Below are 17,161 nucleotides of genomic sequence, written 5' to 3'. Positions count from 1 at the left end.
GTTTAATCCCACTTAAAAACCGCTTTGACTGCAAAGAAACGCTCACAGAGGGGTGTTTGCGCTGGCCATGAAGAGTCTGGGCAGAGCCGGCACATCGGGAAGGGCAGAACAACCCGAGCAGCAGATGCAGGTCAGCCCCGAGAAACCCGCAGCGAGGAGATAAGTTTAGTACAAGTGTTTATTGTCTTTTCCCCAGAGGGCACATATAAATCAGGCCGGACTCCAGCTCCTAGAAGGAGTCCTAATGAGGTTAGTTCACATGCGTTTTAAAAACAGCTCTTCTACCAGTACCGTTACGTTGAAACATTAAAAGCTGAAAAAAAAAAAAAAGGAAACAAAAAAAGAAATGCCCTGGAAGTTTCCAACAGTAATGCTAGTCACACGTAACACGGACAGATGGCATTAAGGGACCAAAGGGTATGTACACGTTATCTTTAAAAGACACAGTGAGTCACTGCTATCAAGTAAAGACCCCCCCCCGGCTCACCCGAGGGGGACAGCCTGGCCACCCCGGGGGTCTGCCTGGCTGCAGCACTGTTAGCCAAAGCAGGGAAGAAGGGATGGATAACCACCAGCAGCAGCACAGGAGGCGGCTGCTAATTGCAATCAGTCAGGGTAAGGCCTTTGCCCTCCCATGGTGCGGGTACAGCCTTCGCACTGAGGAGGAGTCCTAGAGCAAAGCCAGCCCCGGGTGAGCCGCCGCCGCGGTGCCAAACGTGGTAACGAGAGCTGAACTCGCCTTGGGTGGGGGGAGAGGGACCAGAAGGGTGAGTGGGCAGGAAAACACCCATCACCCTGTCCGCACCCTTTGGGCTGGGAGGTCTGGGGTGGGATGGAGCAGGGGCTTTCCCTGCCCTTGGTGAGCGAGGTGCTGCCATGGGGAAGGGGCCTTTGCTTGCATCTTCCCGAGGTTCCTGGAGCAGCCACAAAGGGTCCAGTTCAGCTCCTGCTGGTTCCCCCTGGCCCCCCAGCCCTCAGGGCTGCTTAGCCTGAAGCCCTGGCAATGCTGGGCAAGCCAGGCAGGGCTGCATGACCATGTCCTCCCTCTCCCTGGGACCGCATCCTGCTCCAGGGATGCCTGAGTGGTCCCTAACCCTCTCCCAGGGGATTCGCGGTGACCCCAGGGCTGTCCTGCAGATGAGGGGAGCCTGTCCCAGCCCACGCTGCCGGCACACCGACCCTGGGGAGCTGAATCGCCAAAAAAGAGCCAACGAACCAGCCAAAAACCTGCTACCAACATGCACTGCAGTAAAACCACACCGGAGCAGAGGCAGCGAGGCGAACCACACCTCTGCCCTGCAGAGACGTAAAACCCAGGAACAAAGCAAAGGAAAACCAGCAAGGCCAAAACATCCCTAATTCTACAGCCTCCAAACCCAGGGCCAGGGCAGCTCCAGCTGAAGGGGGTGGACAGTGAGGGGGGGGGGCACCGGGAGCCGGCTCTGCCCGTGCGGAGCAGGAAGGTGGCCAAGGGAAGCAGCCAGTGTTCCCGCTGGCAGGTGGCAAAGCCACCCGTGGGCACCGGGAAGGGGCTGGCATCACTAGTGGTTGGTACTGCATTGCTACGGGAGCGAAGAAGCCGCGGCCCCGGACCCCTCTGCGAGGGGCTGGTGCTGGGGGGCAGCCCGTGGTCCCAGGCTTTGCGCTCCGGGCAGAGGGAGCTGGAGGAGTCTCCCTTCCGTGGCATGAAACGTCCCCGAGCTGGTGCAAACAGGGAGGGAAAGGAGAAGCCGACGTGGAGGCGTGAAGCGTCTCCGGTCTTCCCGGCACACCAGGAGCCCGGCGGCGGTGCTGGGCGGTGTTGGGTCCCGGAGCCGCTCTCAGCTGTAAGGCAGGAAGACTTGAGGCCGAGCAGAAGCTGCCGAGGGGGAAAGGAGGGGGGCACGGGGCTCCCCGCTGCCGGGGCTCATCCTCCGGCCGCTGCTGCCGCCGGGCTTCCCACCACGTGTCCTCCAGGTGTCTTTGGTTTCCATTACAGAAACGCCGGCGGCATGTTCTCCTCCCGCGAGCTCTTGGGGTGAGCGCGTTAGGCCGGGAACTCGGTGTTGTGGTGCCTGACGTGCTCATCGGTGACGGATAGGTAAGTGGCTCGCATGCTCGGGGAGTACTGTGGGGAGAGAAGATGGGGGTCAGCGCACCCCCAAACCATGGCACATCCCACCCAGCCCCTGCCAGCCACGTCCAACCCAACCCCTCCACCACCACGTGCTGCTGAGCCGCCAGAGAAAGCTCAAGGATGGAGAGGGGAGATTCACAGAATCCCAGAACCATCTGGGCTGGAAAAGCCCCTGCAGCTCCTCCAGCCCAGCCATGAGCCTCCCCCTGACCCTTCCCAACTCCCCCAGATCCCTCAGCGCTGGCTCAGCCCGACTCTTCAACCCCCCCAGGGATCCCGGGGACTCCCCCCTGCCCTGGGCAGCCCATGCCAACGCCCAACAGCCCCTTCTGCACAGAAATCCTTCCTCAGAGCCAGCCTGACCCTGCCCTGGGCAGCTTGAGGCCATTCCCTCGGGGCCTGGCGCTGGGACCTTGGCTCCAGAGACTCATCCCCCCTCTCTGCCCCCTCCTGGCAGGGAGTTGCAGAGGGCCAGGAGGTCTCCCCTCAGCCTCCTCTTCTCCAGACTGAACCCCCCCAGTTCCCCCAGCCGCTCCTTGTATGTGATTCCTTCCCTTTCGTGTCAACCCGCAATTAATCTGCCCGGCTGCCATGGGTAAGGGGGCCCGATCCTGGTCACAGCCTCTTCAAGGGCTGGAAGAGAAGAGACCCCCCAGCCAAGATGCTTCAAGTGGCCTCAGGCTCTGCTCTGCCCCCTCCTGCACTGCCAGGTTCATCCTCCACCTTCCTGACTCCAGCCAGGCAGCAAATTCAGCCCCAAGCACCGAGTCTGGATGCATCTGATGCCAAGGGGCTCAACCACAGGCTTGAGCACCCCGCCCTCCGCTGGCACAGGGAGCAGGAGGGGTTTAGCGGGAGAACCTGGGCTCAGGGCCGGGTCTCTGGGGCAGCCTAGCTGGATTTGACCCCTGCTCTTCCCTGTCCACGCACAGACCTTACCCCAGGCTCACCGGGTGCCTGCGCTGGCAACCGCTGCAGGCTGAACCCCCCGGGGCTCCCTGGTTGGGGCTCGGGGCCCCCAACACACCGGGAAGGGGGTAGCGACGAGCCCAGGGCAGAGGCAAAACCTCCAGCCCCCCCAGTGCTGCAGAATTAAATTTCTGCAGCATTTTGCAGGAGGGAGGGACACCCCAGCCAGGCATTGAGGAAGATTATTCCTGCGTTTGTTATTTTAGACTGTGAAAGTCCTTCCTTGGGGATCTGAATCCTGGTGAAATTAGACCATTCAGGGCAGGGAGAAGTGCTGAAATGAATCCCCCCCCCTCGCTCATCCCCGCTCTGGGGTTCGCCAGCTGCCAGGTCTGTGCAGTCGGATCACAGCCTCCACGTGCCGGCGTGGCTCCGCGCTTTCACCTGATGGCAAAAATCCTCCCTGGTTTAGGCCAGCACACGATGTCCCTGCCCCGGCAGCATGCCCGGAGCCACGTCCCCGACCCCACCACCGTGCCACCGTTGTGCCCACGGGGGGCAGCCGGGGGGGTATTACTGCTTCAGAAAGAGGCATCGAAGCAGATTAAACGCTGTCAGAAAAGGAGGGGGAAAAACTGCACCGAGAAAGGGTGGGAGATGGGGACTATTTCCACTCCCAACACACGGGAACTGCAAATATTTCTCTTGTACCCGGGATAAAATGCGGCCCCGTCCCACCCGAGCCCTTCACGCTCTCCCCAGAATCAAACCAGCCCCATGGGAAAGGGGATGGGGGGAGGCACCAAGGAGGGGGAAGGAGGACAGGAACCCAGCTGCTGCCCCGGGATGAGGAGGGAGGAAGCGGCTGAACTTACTCTTGATGGGCAACTTAGCTCCAAAATAATTGATGCAAAAAAAAAAAAAAAAAAAAGAGAAATAAAGCAGGCATTAACAGACAGGGTGGGTTTAACCAAACAGCAGGGAAATGTAAACATGCACGGGTGACTGTGACAGGCGTCCTTTGAAAGTCAGAATAAATAAGAAATAAAGCAGAGAAGAGCAGCGGAAGGGAAGACTATTTTGGTCTCCCCCGAGCACGTGGTGGGTGACCTCTCCCCGCAGCCTCTGGGGCTGGCTGGGAACTGGGTTAGCAGAGCCGGGCAGGAGGGATGCGCTCGCAGATCGGGCACGTCCTCTGCAAGGGCAGGAGGGGGCTGAGCTCACCCCTTCCCGTCCTCACCCCAGCAGACCTCGCCCTGGGTGAGTGGCTTTCTGGCGAAGCAGAGGGGCTGGTTGCCACCTGGCTAACACCCCCCCCCCCCCCCTCCTCAGCCCATGGGGGTCACAAGAAGGACTTGGCCTCGGCCGTCCATTGTACCGTGGGGGGAGGAGAGCCTCTGCCGATCAGGGGGACGTTCTCGTAGCGCGGGTTTCCACCGAAGAGCACGGCTTGGTTCCTGGAGGGGGAGAACCCATCAGAGCGGGGGGGCACAGTGAGATCCCCCCGTCCCCATCACCCTGTTCCCCCAGTGCGGGGTGACTCTCCATCCCTGAGGCGGCCGGGGAGGGGTCTCACATGTACTCGGAGACGGGGGCGTTGGAGATGGTCTGCGCCGGGGGGTGCAGGCTGCTCTGGCTCCCCAGGCTGCTGCTGTAGCTGCAGAAGCTGCGGAGCTGCCCCCGGGCTGGGTTGTGGGTGGCGATGCGACGCGCCTGCGGGTTGAAAGGGTCTTCCTCATCCATGTCATCGTAGTCCCGGTCTCTGCAGGGACAAGACGGTGGTGCTGACCCCCTCTCCGGCCCAGCTCGTCCCCCCCACACCCCCCCGGTGAGCACTCACCTGCCCGTGAAGTGTTTCCAGGCCCGCGGCGCGGCGCAGATGATGGTGGAGAAGGCGGCGGCCACCAGCAAGGAGAAAAGGACCAGGTAAAGCAAACCCTCCACCCCGTCGTAGCAGATGCCAATGAGGGCGTCCAGGTAGTCCTGCAACGGGAGACGGGGCAGGGCAGGGCTGGTGGCAGTGAGGGGGTGACCCTGGGAGCTGTGTGTGTCCCCCCGACACCCCTCCCCTCACCTTGTGCAGCCCCCGGCAGTCCAGCATGGCCGTGAGCTGGTGCAGACTGGTCTCGGAGGAGTTGAGGAGCTGCTGGACCCCCAGCAGATCTTTCTGTGGGAGAAACAGGGGGGAGTCAGGGCAGCGCTGGGCAGGATGGGGACTAGAAGAGAGGGGGGGGCATAGGCTCCCAGCTCCCCCCACCCCGTACCTCAGCTGTCGGGAAGAGGGGCAGCGCGAACTGTATCAGGCCCTGGATCTGGATCTGCATGGTGGTGAGCGAGCGCTGGAAGACGGTGAGAGCCTGCGAGGGGGGAGTGGGGAGCGGTCACAGAGCTGCCCAAGCCCCCCTACCCCCCCGGGACACCCCCTGCACCCCCAGCAACATGAATCGGGGTGCCCAGCTCCCCTGTACCTGCTGGAAGGGGTTGCTCAGGCTCTGGTCACAGTACAGGTAGTAGTGAACCACCTCTGCAAAGCGAACGGGAGACGTCGGTATGAGTGTCCCGGGGGGGGCAGAGAGCAGCCTGGGGGTGGCGGAACGGCAGCGGAAAGCACCGGCCCCCCAGGCAGGTTTTGGGGGAGCGCTGGGGTCCTGCCCCCAGCACGTCTGCACCCCACAGCCAGCTCTCACCCGCGCTGATGTCGCTCTCCGTCTGGTTCATGATGAACTTGTCCGGGGCCACGCAGAAGTCGCTGGTGCCCTGCGAGGACAAAGGGACATCGTCGGGGCTGGGAAGGCCGGGCCGGGTGCCCTCAGCCCTCGGCTCGGCCCCGGCGCAGCCGGTACCGCCGCTCGGCCCCGCTCACCACCGCCGCCGCCGTGTCCACGGCCATGGAGGCCCAGCTGAGGATGAGGGTCAGCAGCCCGCAGCACAGCATCCTGCGGCGAGAGGGGGGGTGAGCGCGCCCCGGGGTCCGGCCCTGCCACCCGCGTCACCCCCCCGAGCCCCCCCGCGGGTACTCACACGGTGAGGAGGCAGCGGGAGCGCTTGGCCAGCCCCAGGCAGGCCAGGAGGCAGACGGTGAGGACGAGGATGAAGAAGAGGAGATAAGCCAACCACCTGAGCGCAGAGGAAGGCTCCGTCACACGCGCCCACCTCCCCAGCCCCGCCAGGAGTCGCCCCGGCAGCCCCGCGCCGTGGTCCCGCTCACCGGTAATACTCGACGTAGGCGACGTGGCCGGCCAGCACGGTGAGGTCGGCGCTGGCCCCTCGCCAGACGGGCAACCCCGAGAGCTGGAGGACGATGCTGCCGGCCAACTGCTGCACGAACTTGAGGGTCTGCAGGTAATCCCCCCGCGAGGCCAGCAGCTCGCTCAGCCGCCCCAGGTGCTGTTCCAGGCCCACCTGCATCTGCAGCGTGGTGCCCGCGACCTGGGGGACACAGTGGGAGGGTCAGTCGTCCCCCCCCCGGCCCCGGCAGGGCACCGGGGGCTTCTCCGCCATCAGCCCCGCTCCTGGCGGAGCCGTTCGCCCCGGCCGCCAGCTCTGGGAGAGCACCCCACCCCCCCACATTGACCCTCTGTGCTTAAGCTGGATCCATCCCCCAGGACGGCCCCACCATGGTCCCCCCCTGGCCCTTTCAGGCCACAAAGGCCCCATTCTGCGGGGTGACGTCACCCCCCCGGGGCTCGGCCGGGCTCTGCCAGCAGCGCAGGACGCCTGGGTCCCTCCAGCTGGATGCCTCCTCCCCCCATTTTAACCAAACCCAGGATGGGGGGATTGATGCAACCTGGGGGGACACGGAGGGGGTCGGATGGGGGGGAGCCTGCCCCGTGGCCCTACCAGTGAGTCGATGCTGGTCAGCGTGTGGTTGGCGTGGTCCAGGGCGTAGAGCAGCTGGTACACCCCGTCGTTGGTCTCGCTGTTCCCGTAGAAGCCGATGCCGATGGCCACGCTGCGGGCAGAGAGGGGACCCCCAGTTAGAGAGGAGGGAAAAGCTCACCCCGACATTTCGCCTCAGGGCCAGTGAGGATGTGAGGACGCTGATGGGACAGGGGATGGTCCCTGGAGCGTGGCAGTTTTGGGGGACACCTCGCTGCTGGCAGGGCAGAGCCAAAGCAGATGGGACAGGGACAGCACCGTGATGGGGACCTGCTCCCCACGGGGCCTGGGGACACCCGAGCCCGGAGCTGCTCCACGGGTGGATTTGAAGCTCCTTTTGCCAAACCAGGAGAGATTGAGGGCGGAGAGGCCGAGCAAAGCAGATTAGGGGAATCTGCTGGGAGCGATGCTGCTCCCGAATAAACCTGCTCCTGGGCTCAGTCCCAGGAGGGGAGGCGGCTGGCAAGCTGGGGGCTGTGCTCTGGCTGTTCCAGGCCCCGTGGCGAGCTCACGGTGGCTGCTTCGGTGCTGCCCAGCACCCGCTGTGCCAGCGGGGTCAGAGCCGGCTCCGAGGAGGGACGTGCCCCAGCCCGTACATGGCCAGTGCATGCAGTGCTCCGTCCCTCCCCACGCAGACACCCATAAAACCGACAGACACCGCCTCATTCGCCACAATTAGGCCTTTAATGGCCGCAGACAGCCTCAGTGTGGCTACCGGGGCGGGTTTCAAAGCCCCCAGGGAGCTGCAGAACCATCGCCTGCCACCCCAGCCCTCCCGTCACAGCTTCGTGGGGTGCCCCGAGGCTGGAGGAGCGGGAGGACCCGGCGGGGGGGGTCCCGGGGGGAGCACGCCAAGCTCATTAGTGCCACTTCCCTGCTCGGTACAACAGGCAGGCAGCCATCTCGCTCCGCCCAGGCAAAACCAGCCCCTTTGTCTGGCGAGCGGGTCGTGGCCGGGCAGCGAAAGGGCCCCCACGTCCCATCCCGTCCCCCTCCTCAGCCAGGCCTGCCGGGGGGGGACACACGGGCTGGTCGGCGGGGGGTTCTCCCAGCCACGGGCTGCCAAAAATTTGAGACGGGCTTGGAAAACCACCAGAGCGCTGCCGGGTAAAGAAGCGTCCCCTCGCCTAATTGCTGCGGTCACAGTTAAGGGCGGGTGATGCGGGACCTGGCAGCTGGGTCACGCTGCCGCTCGCCATCTGCTCCGGGCTGGGATTAGCGACCCGGCCCCGCTCCCGCCCGGGATTAGCCGGGACGGCGGCACGGCCACGGCGGGAGCGGGGACGGGTCTGAGCCCCGCGGCCGGTCCCTGGGGCTGCCCCAGCGTCAGCGCGGATGGAAGGCAGGGACGGACCAGACTTAATTGCACAGAACTAATTAAAGCGACTCATGGCCGAAGCGTCGAGCTCCTTCGCTGACAGCGGGGGGACACAGCACGGGGTCCCCATCCCCGTCCTCACCAGCAGATGAGCCCGGCGGTGACGGCCATCCAGGTGACACAGCAGGAGTGGGGCCGCTTGGTCTCGGGCTCCTGGTCCCTCTTGCAGCAGCACAGGCAGATCAGGTAGATGGTGAGGAAGAGGAGGTTGAGGCCGAGGCAGACGGCGGCCACCAAGCCCAGGAAAAGCAGCGACTGGGAAGGAGAGAGGGGACAGTCAGCAGCCGTGGCCATCACGTGCCGGCGGCCGGCAGGATGCGGCCACGTCCAGCGCCCCACGGGACAGTCACACGGGGAAAGAGGAAACGTCCCCCCACCACACGCAGGGCCCCCCGGCTGCGGGTGGCGGGGGCCGGGGTGCAGCCGCCCCTTGGAGGGGGCACCAAGCTCTGCATCGCCCCCCCCCCCCGGCAATACCTTCTCCCCTATTTGGGGGTCACAGCGGGCCGTGCCCCGGGATGCTGCGGTGGGTGCCAGAACGAGGGGTGACACACCCCCCCCCCCCCCCTACTCCCTAAGGGCTGGGCGGAGGGTGCCGGGGCGGGCTGGCCCGGCGGGGGGGCCCCGCACACCCCCCGGGGAAGAAGGGAGCTTTGTGCGGCCGTGAGATCAGGGCTGGCGCCGGATGGAAGGGGCCGTGGCAAAGCGGGGAGAAAAGGCGGGGGGGAGCCCCGCCGGCAAACGGGACCCCGGCCCGGGGGGGGGCTCCGTGCTCTCGGGTCCCGGAGAGGAGCGCGGCGGCGGAGGGGGGGGGGCAGTTTCCCGGGGTCGGTACCTGCTGGTAGTCGGGGTCCCGCGGTCGGAAGGCGGCGGGTACGGGCTGGAGGCGGAGGCCGCGGTGCGGGAGCCCGTGCAGCCAGGCCGCCCACCACGGAGCCAGGTAATCGCCGCGGGCGGGCGGCATGGCGGGGCCGGCGGGGCCGGGGCCGGCGATGGCGGGGGGCGCCGCGCCGCCACGCCGCGGGACTCGGCCCACGCCCCGCCCCCCGCCCCGGACACGCCCCCGATCCCCGTCGGACACGCCCCCCGCTGGACACGCCCCCTCTCCCGGGAATCGGCAGCGCGGCCCGCGTGTCCCGCACCCCAACACGGCTCGGGGGTACCGCGACAGGGCCCCGCACCCCTGGGGGCGGCTGGGGGGGCAACGCACCCCATCTCCCCCCCGCTCCAGGGGATCACCCCCCATCCCTTCCCTGCTGCGGGGGCACCGCACCCCCTATACCCTGTTATGGGGGCACCGCACCCCCATCTCCCCCCCATAAGGCACCGCACCCCCCTATTCCCTGCTGTAAGGGCACCGCACCCCTATGTCCCCCCCATAAGGCACCCCACTCCCCATCTCCTCCCTCCTATAGGGGCACCACACCTCCACTCCCCCCCCTGCCCCCCTATAGGGACAACCCCCATCTTCCTCCTGCTATAGGGGCACCACACCGCATCCTCTCCCCGCTATAGGTGGGGCACAGCACCCCATCTCCCCCCTGCATTCGGGGCACCCCCCAACACTCTAGGGACAACAACCCCCATCTTCTCCCCGCTATAGGGGCAGACACTGCTCCCATAGGAGGTGGGACCCTCCCCATAGGGTCACAGCCCCCCCCCAGGGGACACACTGGGGGCTGTGTATGACAGCCCTCACCCCACCCAACCAGCCCCAGCACCCCCCAAAACAATCTCGGGGGTTCCTGGGGTGCCCCGGCAGGGTCCACCCCCCCAGAGCACAGCCAGAGGAACAGGAACGGTGTGAAAAGACAAACGTGACACTGGGACCAGTTTGGGGCTTTATTTATTGTACGAAATTCAGAGAAACTTCCACGGGAACGGCTCATTTCAGCTCCTTCACCGCCAGACCTGGGGGGGGGAGGGAGAGAAGAGGGTTAATGCCTGGAGAAAGGGGCACCCAGAGCACCCTTGGGGGGCCCAGTCCCAGAAAGGGGCACCCAGAGCACCCTTGGGGGGCCCAGTCCCAGAAAAGGGGACCGAGAGTCTTCTGGGGGGGGGGGGGGGGGCAGTGGGCCCAGCCTGGAGAAGGGGCACCCAGAGCACCCTTGGGGTGGGACCACACTGGGGATGAGGCCACTGGACAGCGGGAGCTCCCCAGGGGCCCCCTCCATGGGGAAGGGGGTCTCGCTGCCCCCCCCCCAGCATGAGCCGTTTCCCCTCAGACGCTGCAGGATACCTGGGGGCAGGGACTGCTTCAGCTTCTCGGCCTTCTCCTTGTCCGTGATGACCAGGGTGTAGAGGTACCGGCTGCAGCGCACCTTGAACTTCACATTGTCCTTGTTCTTCTTGATCTTGACCGCTGCAGGATTGAGGGACAGGGCACTTGGGGGGTTGCGGGGCACTGAGACCACCCCAGCTCCTTTATTCACATTCGAATGAGGAGGACAGTCACAGCCCTGCCCGCCCCACCCAAGCTAAAAATAAAAACCCCAAATTACATTATTTTTCCTGCACCGCTGTCACAAACAGCCCCGGTCAGAGGGCTCAGCCACCACCTCGTGCCTTTCACAAAGCCAACAGCTTCATTTTGAGGCCGTTCTGCTTCGCAGCAGCATTTTACAACGCAGCAAGGCGTCTCCTTTCCACCTCCCCGGGCTATTTTACCCAAGCAGCTCGCTCAGAGCCGCCGCCGGTTCCTCTCCTTCCCCGCCGCAAGTCAAAAAGCAAAAAAACTGCTTTGTGAGGGGCTGTCAGCAGCTACAAGAGCGTTTCGGTGCTGAGCGATCCCTCCTCGCCCACACCAGAGGTAACAAAACGCTCCCAGAATGGAAGCTGCTCTTCCCCGTGACAGCTGGATCCAAATAAGCAAGAGAAGAGGGAAAACTCTTCACTCGTTGTTCAATATCGAGACAAGACGTTGCTGGCGTTTCAATTATAACGGTCTTTTGTGTTTGCAACAAAAGAAAACTCGAATTTTGAGTGCGATTTGCTTGTCATTCCGAGAAAAATCCCCAAGCGTCTGACATCTTGTAGCTTTTCAAAGACTACAGCGAGTCGAGAGGGAGATCTGCGAATAATTTCCGGCTGGGGCTTGGCCAAAACACTTCCCAGAGCAGCGGAAAAATCTGCGGCTGAGCGGGTGTCACAGCCCCAGTGCCGGACCTGAGCCCCCGCGCCCCCCCGCCAAGAGCAGACGCCCCCTGCGGGGTCCCTCCCGGTGTCCCTCTGCCCTGCGTGGTTTTGCTCCTAGGCGTGAGCTCAGCCCAAGCCGAGCAAAAGCTGCTTTAAATGTCACTGATGTGCCTGAATAAAGCCTCAGCACCGCGGGGTCCCTCTCTGCACTTCCAAACCGCTGCTCCTGTGCCACAGAATCCCCTCGCTCCCCCCCACCCCGTCCCCAGAGACCCCCCCTTACTCACACTTGGCGTCCTTCCTCCTGGCTGTCAGCAGAAAGTCTTTAATCTCCTCAATCTTACGAGGCTGAAAAGGAAAACAGAAACTCAGCGCACAGACAGCAGCTGAAAACTCCCCCCCCCCCCCAAGCTCACGCACTGCCTTCTGTGAGCACCCCCGGATCGCGGGGAGCCCCAATTCCCACCGCCAAGACTCCCCCCCTGCAGCCGTGGGGCATCTCTCTTCCCGCAGCCCCTCCCTCCGACAGCAGGACCCCGTTGTCAACCCCCCCCAAATCCCTGCAAGGATCCTTGGGGGCGGGGGACCCCGGCCTGTCCCCCAGAACCGCAGGGTGATGATACCCCCCCCCCCCCCCCCCCAACCCCGCACTCGGGGTCAGGGAAGTCAGGGACCCCCCTCCTCACCCTCAGGGGAGCCCTCCCTGACCCACAGGACACCCCCCCGTCCCGTCGTCCCCCCCCCATCCTCCTCCTCACCATGGTTCCGGGCCGGGCTCAGAAGACTCCAACCTACCACAAGAAACAACCCAAAATGGCGTCAGCGCAGCCCCACCGCCCACCATCGGCCTCCCCGCGCTCCCTCCCGACACCCACCGCACACCATCGCCTCTCCCCGCGTCCCCTCCGCTCCCCCGACCCGGCCCGGAGCGGCGGATGGCGGCGGATCCTGCTCATCACCCCCCCCCCCCCCTCCTCGTCCGCCATCACCGACCTCCCTCCCCCCCCCGTACCCACAGCGGCCGCCTCAGCGTGGAAACCGGAAGTGAGAACGCCCAGACCGGAAGTGAGCTCTTACTTCCGCATCCGGACAAAGGTTAAACCCCGCCCCTTTCCTGTCTCTCTGGCGTCGCTACGGCTCGGGCGGAGGGACAAAAAGAATCGGGTCGCGAACGCCATAGCGGGGGGGGGGAGGCTTCTGGGATGAGTTGTGCCGGGTCTCAGCCCTCGCTGTACCGGTGACGAAGGTGACGCAGGGAGAACCGGGCATTCCCGGCCTCTCCGAGCCCTCCGTGAGCCGCCGCGGAGTCATGGAGCTCGGCAGTCTGGGCGGGCTGTTTGCAGCCTTCCGAGCTCCAGCATCTCTCGCCGGGGGGGGGGGCCCTGGCGGCGCCAGGGCCCCCCCCCCCCGGCGAGAGATGCTGGAGCTCGACGGGTTGGGCTGTAATGGAGCCGCTTTGCCACAAGAGAGAGCTTTAGCCACGCTCAAAACCCCCCAAACCACCCCAAATCCCTGCAAGGATCTTGGGGGGTGCACAGGTCGCAGCTCTGCCTCAAAGTGTCGTGCTGGGGGTGGATTTTGGGGGGCGTTGCCCACCCCGTGGTGGCTCTGGGGACGTGTCACTGTTCTGGCTGTGCCAGGGACAGCCCCCCCCCCCCCCCCGTCCCTGCAGGGACCCCCCGATCCTGCACCCTGACCCTGCACCCTGACCCTGCACCCTGACCCTGCACCCTGACCCTGCACCCCAATCCTGCACCCTGACCCAGCACCCTGACCCAGCACAGGCCCTTCCTGACGAATGGTCCAAATTAAAAGGGAATAAACCAACGGGGCAGACGAACGCCTGACGCGACCGTGGGGGTGGAAGCGACAACCGGGGGCCGTTCAAGCCCGTAAATCACACGACGGTCCCTGCCCCAGCTGGGGGTGTCCCGAGGGGTCCCCGACACGACACGGCCGATGTCCCCAGCTTGCCCCGGGCCACTGTTCCTGCCCGGCTGCCTGTGGGTGCCAGAAAAGGGCTTCTCATCCTCCGTCCCTGGCTCCATCTCTCCAGAAGGACTTTTTCCACGGGGAGGGGGCTGGGGGGAGAGGAGCAGCCCTGGGGGGCCAGGGCTGGGGCAAGTGTGGGTCCCCCACTGCCCTGCGGCAGGGCGGGCGCTGAGGGGGTCACTGGTGTCCCCGGTGTGTCCCCCTGGTGAGCTGACGTGAGCATGGGGGGCTGTTGGAGCGGGGTGATCCCCGCCAACACGCTTTGGGGAAATGGCTGTAACTCCCGGAAAAGCCGGATTTTTGTTCCAGGCCTGTTAAACAACAAAGTTCAATGGAGGGTGAGGAGTTACGGCCCCACGGAGGCTCCTCCGCTCCGCGGCCGGAGGACGAGCTCCGGTCCCTCGTCACTTGGTGGCCCTGGCCATGGACATCCCTGTCCATCGGCCCAGATGCACCCACAGCTGGGGGGGAGCTGTGATTTGGGGGGGCTGTGGCTGTGCTGCCTCGCAAAGCAAAACCAAACCTTCCCCCAAACCGTGCCCCGGTGCTGTGGGACCCCCCCTCCACAGTCCTGCCTGGGGTGAACCTCCGTGGGCACCAGTGCCGGGCGCCAAATATTCATTATCTGCTGGTTCCTGATCTGGCAGCCGTGGTGGTGTTGGAGCCGGATAATTAGTTGCCTTCTGATTTTAATTACTGCTGGTGGGGGGATGCGGTCGGCAGCGCTCGTGTGCGGGCGGGTGGAGTGGAGGGTCGTGGATCCGTGTCTCACGCCGGCAGCGTGGATGAGTCCCGGCTCATCTCGGAGATTTAAACCCCCAGGACACGAGTCTGTCGGCGCTGGCAGCTGCCCCCAACGATGGAATTAAGGTGCAAGGAAGAAGAAGGAGGAGGAAGGGGAGCGGTAGGTGACACCGGGGAGGGGACAGGTCTCCCCGGGTCCTGCCCTGGGGCTCGGCCCTCCCCGGCCCCGCTGCTCCCGCCTGAAGGGGTGCTCGGGGTGTCCCGCTGCCGTGGCAGAGCGGATTTTTCGGGGGTGCTGCCCCTTGGGGTGTCCCCGCCGCGGCTCCAGCCTGCCCACCCCTGCCCATCGCCCCATGCCCAGCGCCCATGGCCACCCGTCCCCGTCACCCTGTCATTGTCCCCCTGCATCCCACCCCCACCCAGTGGCAGTCCCACCAGCTCCTCCCAGTATCACACTAAGCGCCGTTACTGGGACGAAGCCTACAGCTGTGGGGCTGCCACCAAGGGGAGGGTTTTTTTGGGTGGGATGATTCTGCCTCTTCTCCCTCGCCACCAAATGAGTTTTTTAATTGTTTGATTTACTTATCTCATCTCTGATGGGCTGATCTACTCTGCTGCCTTTTAATTGCTTCAAAAGTTGAGCAGTTTTTCATGTTTTAAGGAGTGCTGAATTGTATAATTAAAACACTAACGGTGTAAATCAACAGTGCGGAAGAAAGACAGCAGAGAATGAAGCAAGCTTCTCGGCATAATAATAAAACTAAACTGGCATGAAAAGTGCCCATTATGGCACCGGCGCTGAATACTAATGCTCGGCCAGGGGGGCTGAGGCCCCGTCCAGCCCCGGCGGGGGTCTGCCAACACCAGCACGCAGTGGCAGCCTCCAAAATCACCTGGTTTTGGCCCAAAGCGCCGCGTGGCCTCACCGTTGGAGCCTGAGATGGGGGGCGTGTGGGTCAGGTGGTGGCTGTGTCGTCCCCCCCCCATCTCCTTGGCTCCTGTGTCCCCCGAGCAGCATCGCTCCTGCTCCTCCCTGGGAACGGATTCACTTTTACTTTATTAATATTATTTAAAAGCCGAGTGGGTGTATAAATCAACAAAAATAATTCATGAGAGTCATTAGCTCCTCAAAGACGGGATCTTTTTACGACTGGCTTTAAATTAAAAAAAGAAAAAAAAAAAACCACCAAAAAAAACCCCAAACCCCACCACATTCTGAAACTGCAGCTTTTAAAACACATCAAATACATTTCCTCCCTGCCTCCCACCGGCCCGGCTCCTCTGCCTAATGAAATTCAATTAGCATCCTCAATTCACCCGCTGACTACCAGTTTTATATTAAAAAATCTTTCTGGTTCTGCTTGGGAAGCGCCGCGCCAGGACTGTGGTTGTGTTTAACCCTGCGGTTCGGGGGTACCATCAGCCCCCCCCCAGCATGGGGTTTGGTGAAGAGCTCGATGAGGAGCCTTCCTCCTCCTCCTCATCCTTCTCCTCCTCCTCCAGCAGCTCCAGGAGGCTCCGGTGAAGTGGATGTTGATGGAGCCACATGGAGGAAACCCAGGATGCTGGGTCTGGCCCTGGGCACCTTGTCGACATCCAACGCACCCCATCTCCCCCTCCCCAAACACAGCCCTCACCGGGACCCAGGGGTGCTGCCCGCTGAGCCTGGCAGGGCGATGTCCCCCAGCACCCTTGGGGACAGCGGGGACCCGGCTGGCGCGGGTGGCGACCCCCCGGCGGCTCACCCAGGAGTTTATTTGCCGCAGCGGGTTGAAGCGGCGCGTTGGCAGGCGGCGAGATGCGCGTGTCACCCGGCGATTAGATGGTATCACCTTATCAGCAGCTGCAGCAGCGGCACCGGGGGCTGCGGGGAGGTGGGTAACAACAAGAAATAAAATCCAAAAAAAAAGAAGAAAAAAGCCCATGTGATTTTCTCTCTGCTCCTCTCAAAGGTCTGATTCAAAGTTAAACAGACGCCCAAGATAATCTGCTGCGGGCTCCAGCCCTCAGCGCCGCTCGCCTTGACCTCGGGGGTCTTTGGCTGGCGGCGGCGGCCCGAGCCCTGCTCGCGTCTTGGGAGCCGGCCAGCTCGCTTTGCGCGCTCACCCGGGAGCCGAGCGCGCCAAGGGTGCTCCGTCAAAGCGGTGTTTACACACACAAGGGCAGCCGTATTTTTATTATGCATAATTACACTGTCCTTAATGGAATTGCAAACCATTTTTCTTGGCGGAGGGAGAGAGCGGCTGTGCAAGGGAGGGGAACTGCAGCTCGTCTGTGTCTCAAGGCGAGCTCCGAGCTATCGGGCTGGTCCCGACGGGGGTGTCCCAATGGCAGCCTGGACCCCCGGCCTGACTCTGCACCCCTGGCTCCAGGGCTGGAGGCAGAGCCCCTCCTCTTCTCCCCATCCCCGGCGGGCACCAGCGCCCAGGTCGCCCAAAGTGTCAGTGCCTTCCTTTGCCTCGGCCGTCCCCTGCTCGGGGACACCACGGGACACCCCCAGATATTAGCTCCTATCTGTTCTCCCCACCCAGAGAGGATGCACGGGAGAGCCAGTCCTGGACAGTCAGCGAGGAAAACCCCCGGTTTCAGGGTCCCACGGGTGGTTAGAGCGTGGGACGCGCGGCTGGTCCTCGGGGACGCGATGCGGTAGCTGCACGGGCGGGAAATGTGTCCCCAGAGGTGCGGGGTCCCACCTCGGGCACGCTGGGGAGCTGCCTGTGGGAACGCCGCTGGCAGCTGCACCCCACGGCTGCTGGGCCCCACTTTGGGGCTGAGATGCGGGTGCTCCAGAGGCGCAAGCTTGAGACGTGCGTGGCTGAGATGTGCACGGCTGGGATGTGCAAGCTTCAGACGTGCAAGCTTGAGAACGTAAGCATAAGACACGTAAGCTTGACACATGCAAGCTTGAGATGTGTAAGCCTGACACATGTAAGACTGACACATGCAAGCTTGAGACATGTAAGCTTGAGACATGTAAGCCTAAGACATATAAGCTTGAGACTTGTAAG

General features: G+C 63.7%; 2 protein-coding genes across 5 annotated transcripts; both read right to left on the bottom strand.

Moving 5' to 3' along the window:
* Positions 1 to 160: 160 nt before the first annotated feature.
* Positions 161 to 9,313, bottom strand: TTYH2 (tweety family member 2). Of its 3 annotated transcripts, none has more exons than XM_074922032.1 (15): positions 9,118 to 9,313; positions 8,365 to 8,537; positions 6,866 to 6,977; positions 6,234 to 6,454; positions 6,047 to 6,142; positions 5,889 to 5,961; positions 5,713 to 5,782; positions 5,494 to 5,549; positions 5,290 to 5,382; positions 5,100 to 5,192; positions 4,866 to 5,008; positions 4,602 to 4,787; positions 4,404 to 4,482; positions 3,901 to 3,918; positions 161 to 2,107 (listed from the first exon to the last, which is right to left on the bottom strand). In XM_074922032.1, the coding sequence occupies exons 1-15, from the start codon at positions 9,244 to 9,246 to the stop codon at positions 2,027 to 2,029; spliced, it is 1,623 nt and encodes a 540-aa protein (XP_074778133.1). In that variant the 5' UTR covers positions 9,247 to 9,313; the 3' UTR covers positions 161 to 2,026. The 3 variants fall into 3 exon arrangements, with proteins under 3 accessions (XP_074778133.1, XP_074778136.1, XP_074778134.1); XM_074922035.1 differs by having other exon boundaries at positions 3,901 to 3,913; XM_074922033.1 differs by lacking the exon at positions 3,901 to 3,918.
* Positions 9,314 to 10,110: 797 nt separating this feature from the next.
* RPL38 (ribosomal protein L38) lies at positions 10,111 to 12,494 on the bottom strand. 2 transcript variants are annotated; one of them, XM_074922036.1, is made up of 5 exons: positions 12,430 to 12,494; positions 12,176 to 12,208; positions 11,705 to 11,765; positions 10,522 to 10,644; positions 10,111 to 10,193 (listed from the first exon to the last, which is right to left on the bottom strand). In XM_074922036.1, the coding sequence occupies exons 2-5, from the start codon at positions 12,176 to 12,178 to the stop codon at positions 10,168 to 10,170; spliced, it is 213 nt and encodes a 70-aa protein (XP_074778137.1). In that variant the 5' UTR covers positions 12,179 to 12,208; positions 12,430 to 12,494; the 3' UTR covers positions 10,111 to 10,167. The 2 variants fall into 2 exon arrangements, with proteins under 2 accessions (XP_074778137.1, XP_074778138.1); XM_074922037.1 differs by having other exon boundaries at positions 12,434 to 12,478.
* Between the last annotated feature and the right edge of the window lie 4,667 nt (positions 12,495 to 17,161).

This window comes from Athene noctua, chromosome 18 (genome assembly GCF_965140245.1).
Source record: "Athene noctua chromosome 18, bAthNoc1.hap1.1, whole genome shotgun sequence".
Taxonomy (NCBI): domain Eukaryota; kingdom Metazoa; phylum Chordata; class Aves; order Strigiformes; family Strigidae; genus Athene; species Athene noctua.
The sequence above is the reverse complement of the archived record's forward strand: the minus strand, read 5'-3'. Positions and strand labels throughout refer to the sequence as shown.

Bases quoted from the DNA above. Each gene is read 5' to 3' on its own strand.
- RPL38 (XM_074922036.1), bottom strand. The intron at 10,645-11,704 runs GTGAGTAAGGGG...TCAATCCTGCAG, and splicing joins CAGGAGGAAGGACGCCAAGT to CGGTCAAGATCAAGAAGAAC. The intron at 10,194-10,521 runs GTATCCTGCAGC...TCCCCCCCCCAG, and splicing joins GAAGCAGTCCCTGCCCCCAG to GTCTGGCGGTGAAGGAGCTG.
- TTYH2 (XM_074922032.1), bottom strand. From the start codon at position 9,246: ATGCCGCCCGCCCGCGGCGATTACCTGGCTCCGTGGTGGGCGGCCTGG. The intron at 5,962-6,046 runs GTGAGTACCCGC...CTCTCGCCGCAG, and splicing joins TCCCGCTGCCTCCTCACCGT to GATGCTGTGCTGCGGGCTGC. The intron at 5,383-5,493 runs GTACAGGGGAGC...CCCCCCTCGCAG, and splicing joins TGAGCAACCCCTTCCAGCAG to GCTCTCACCGTCTTCCAGCG.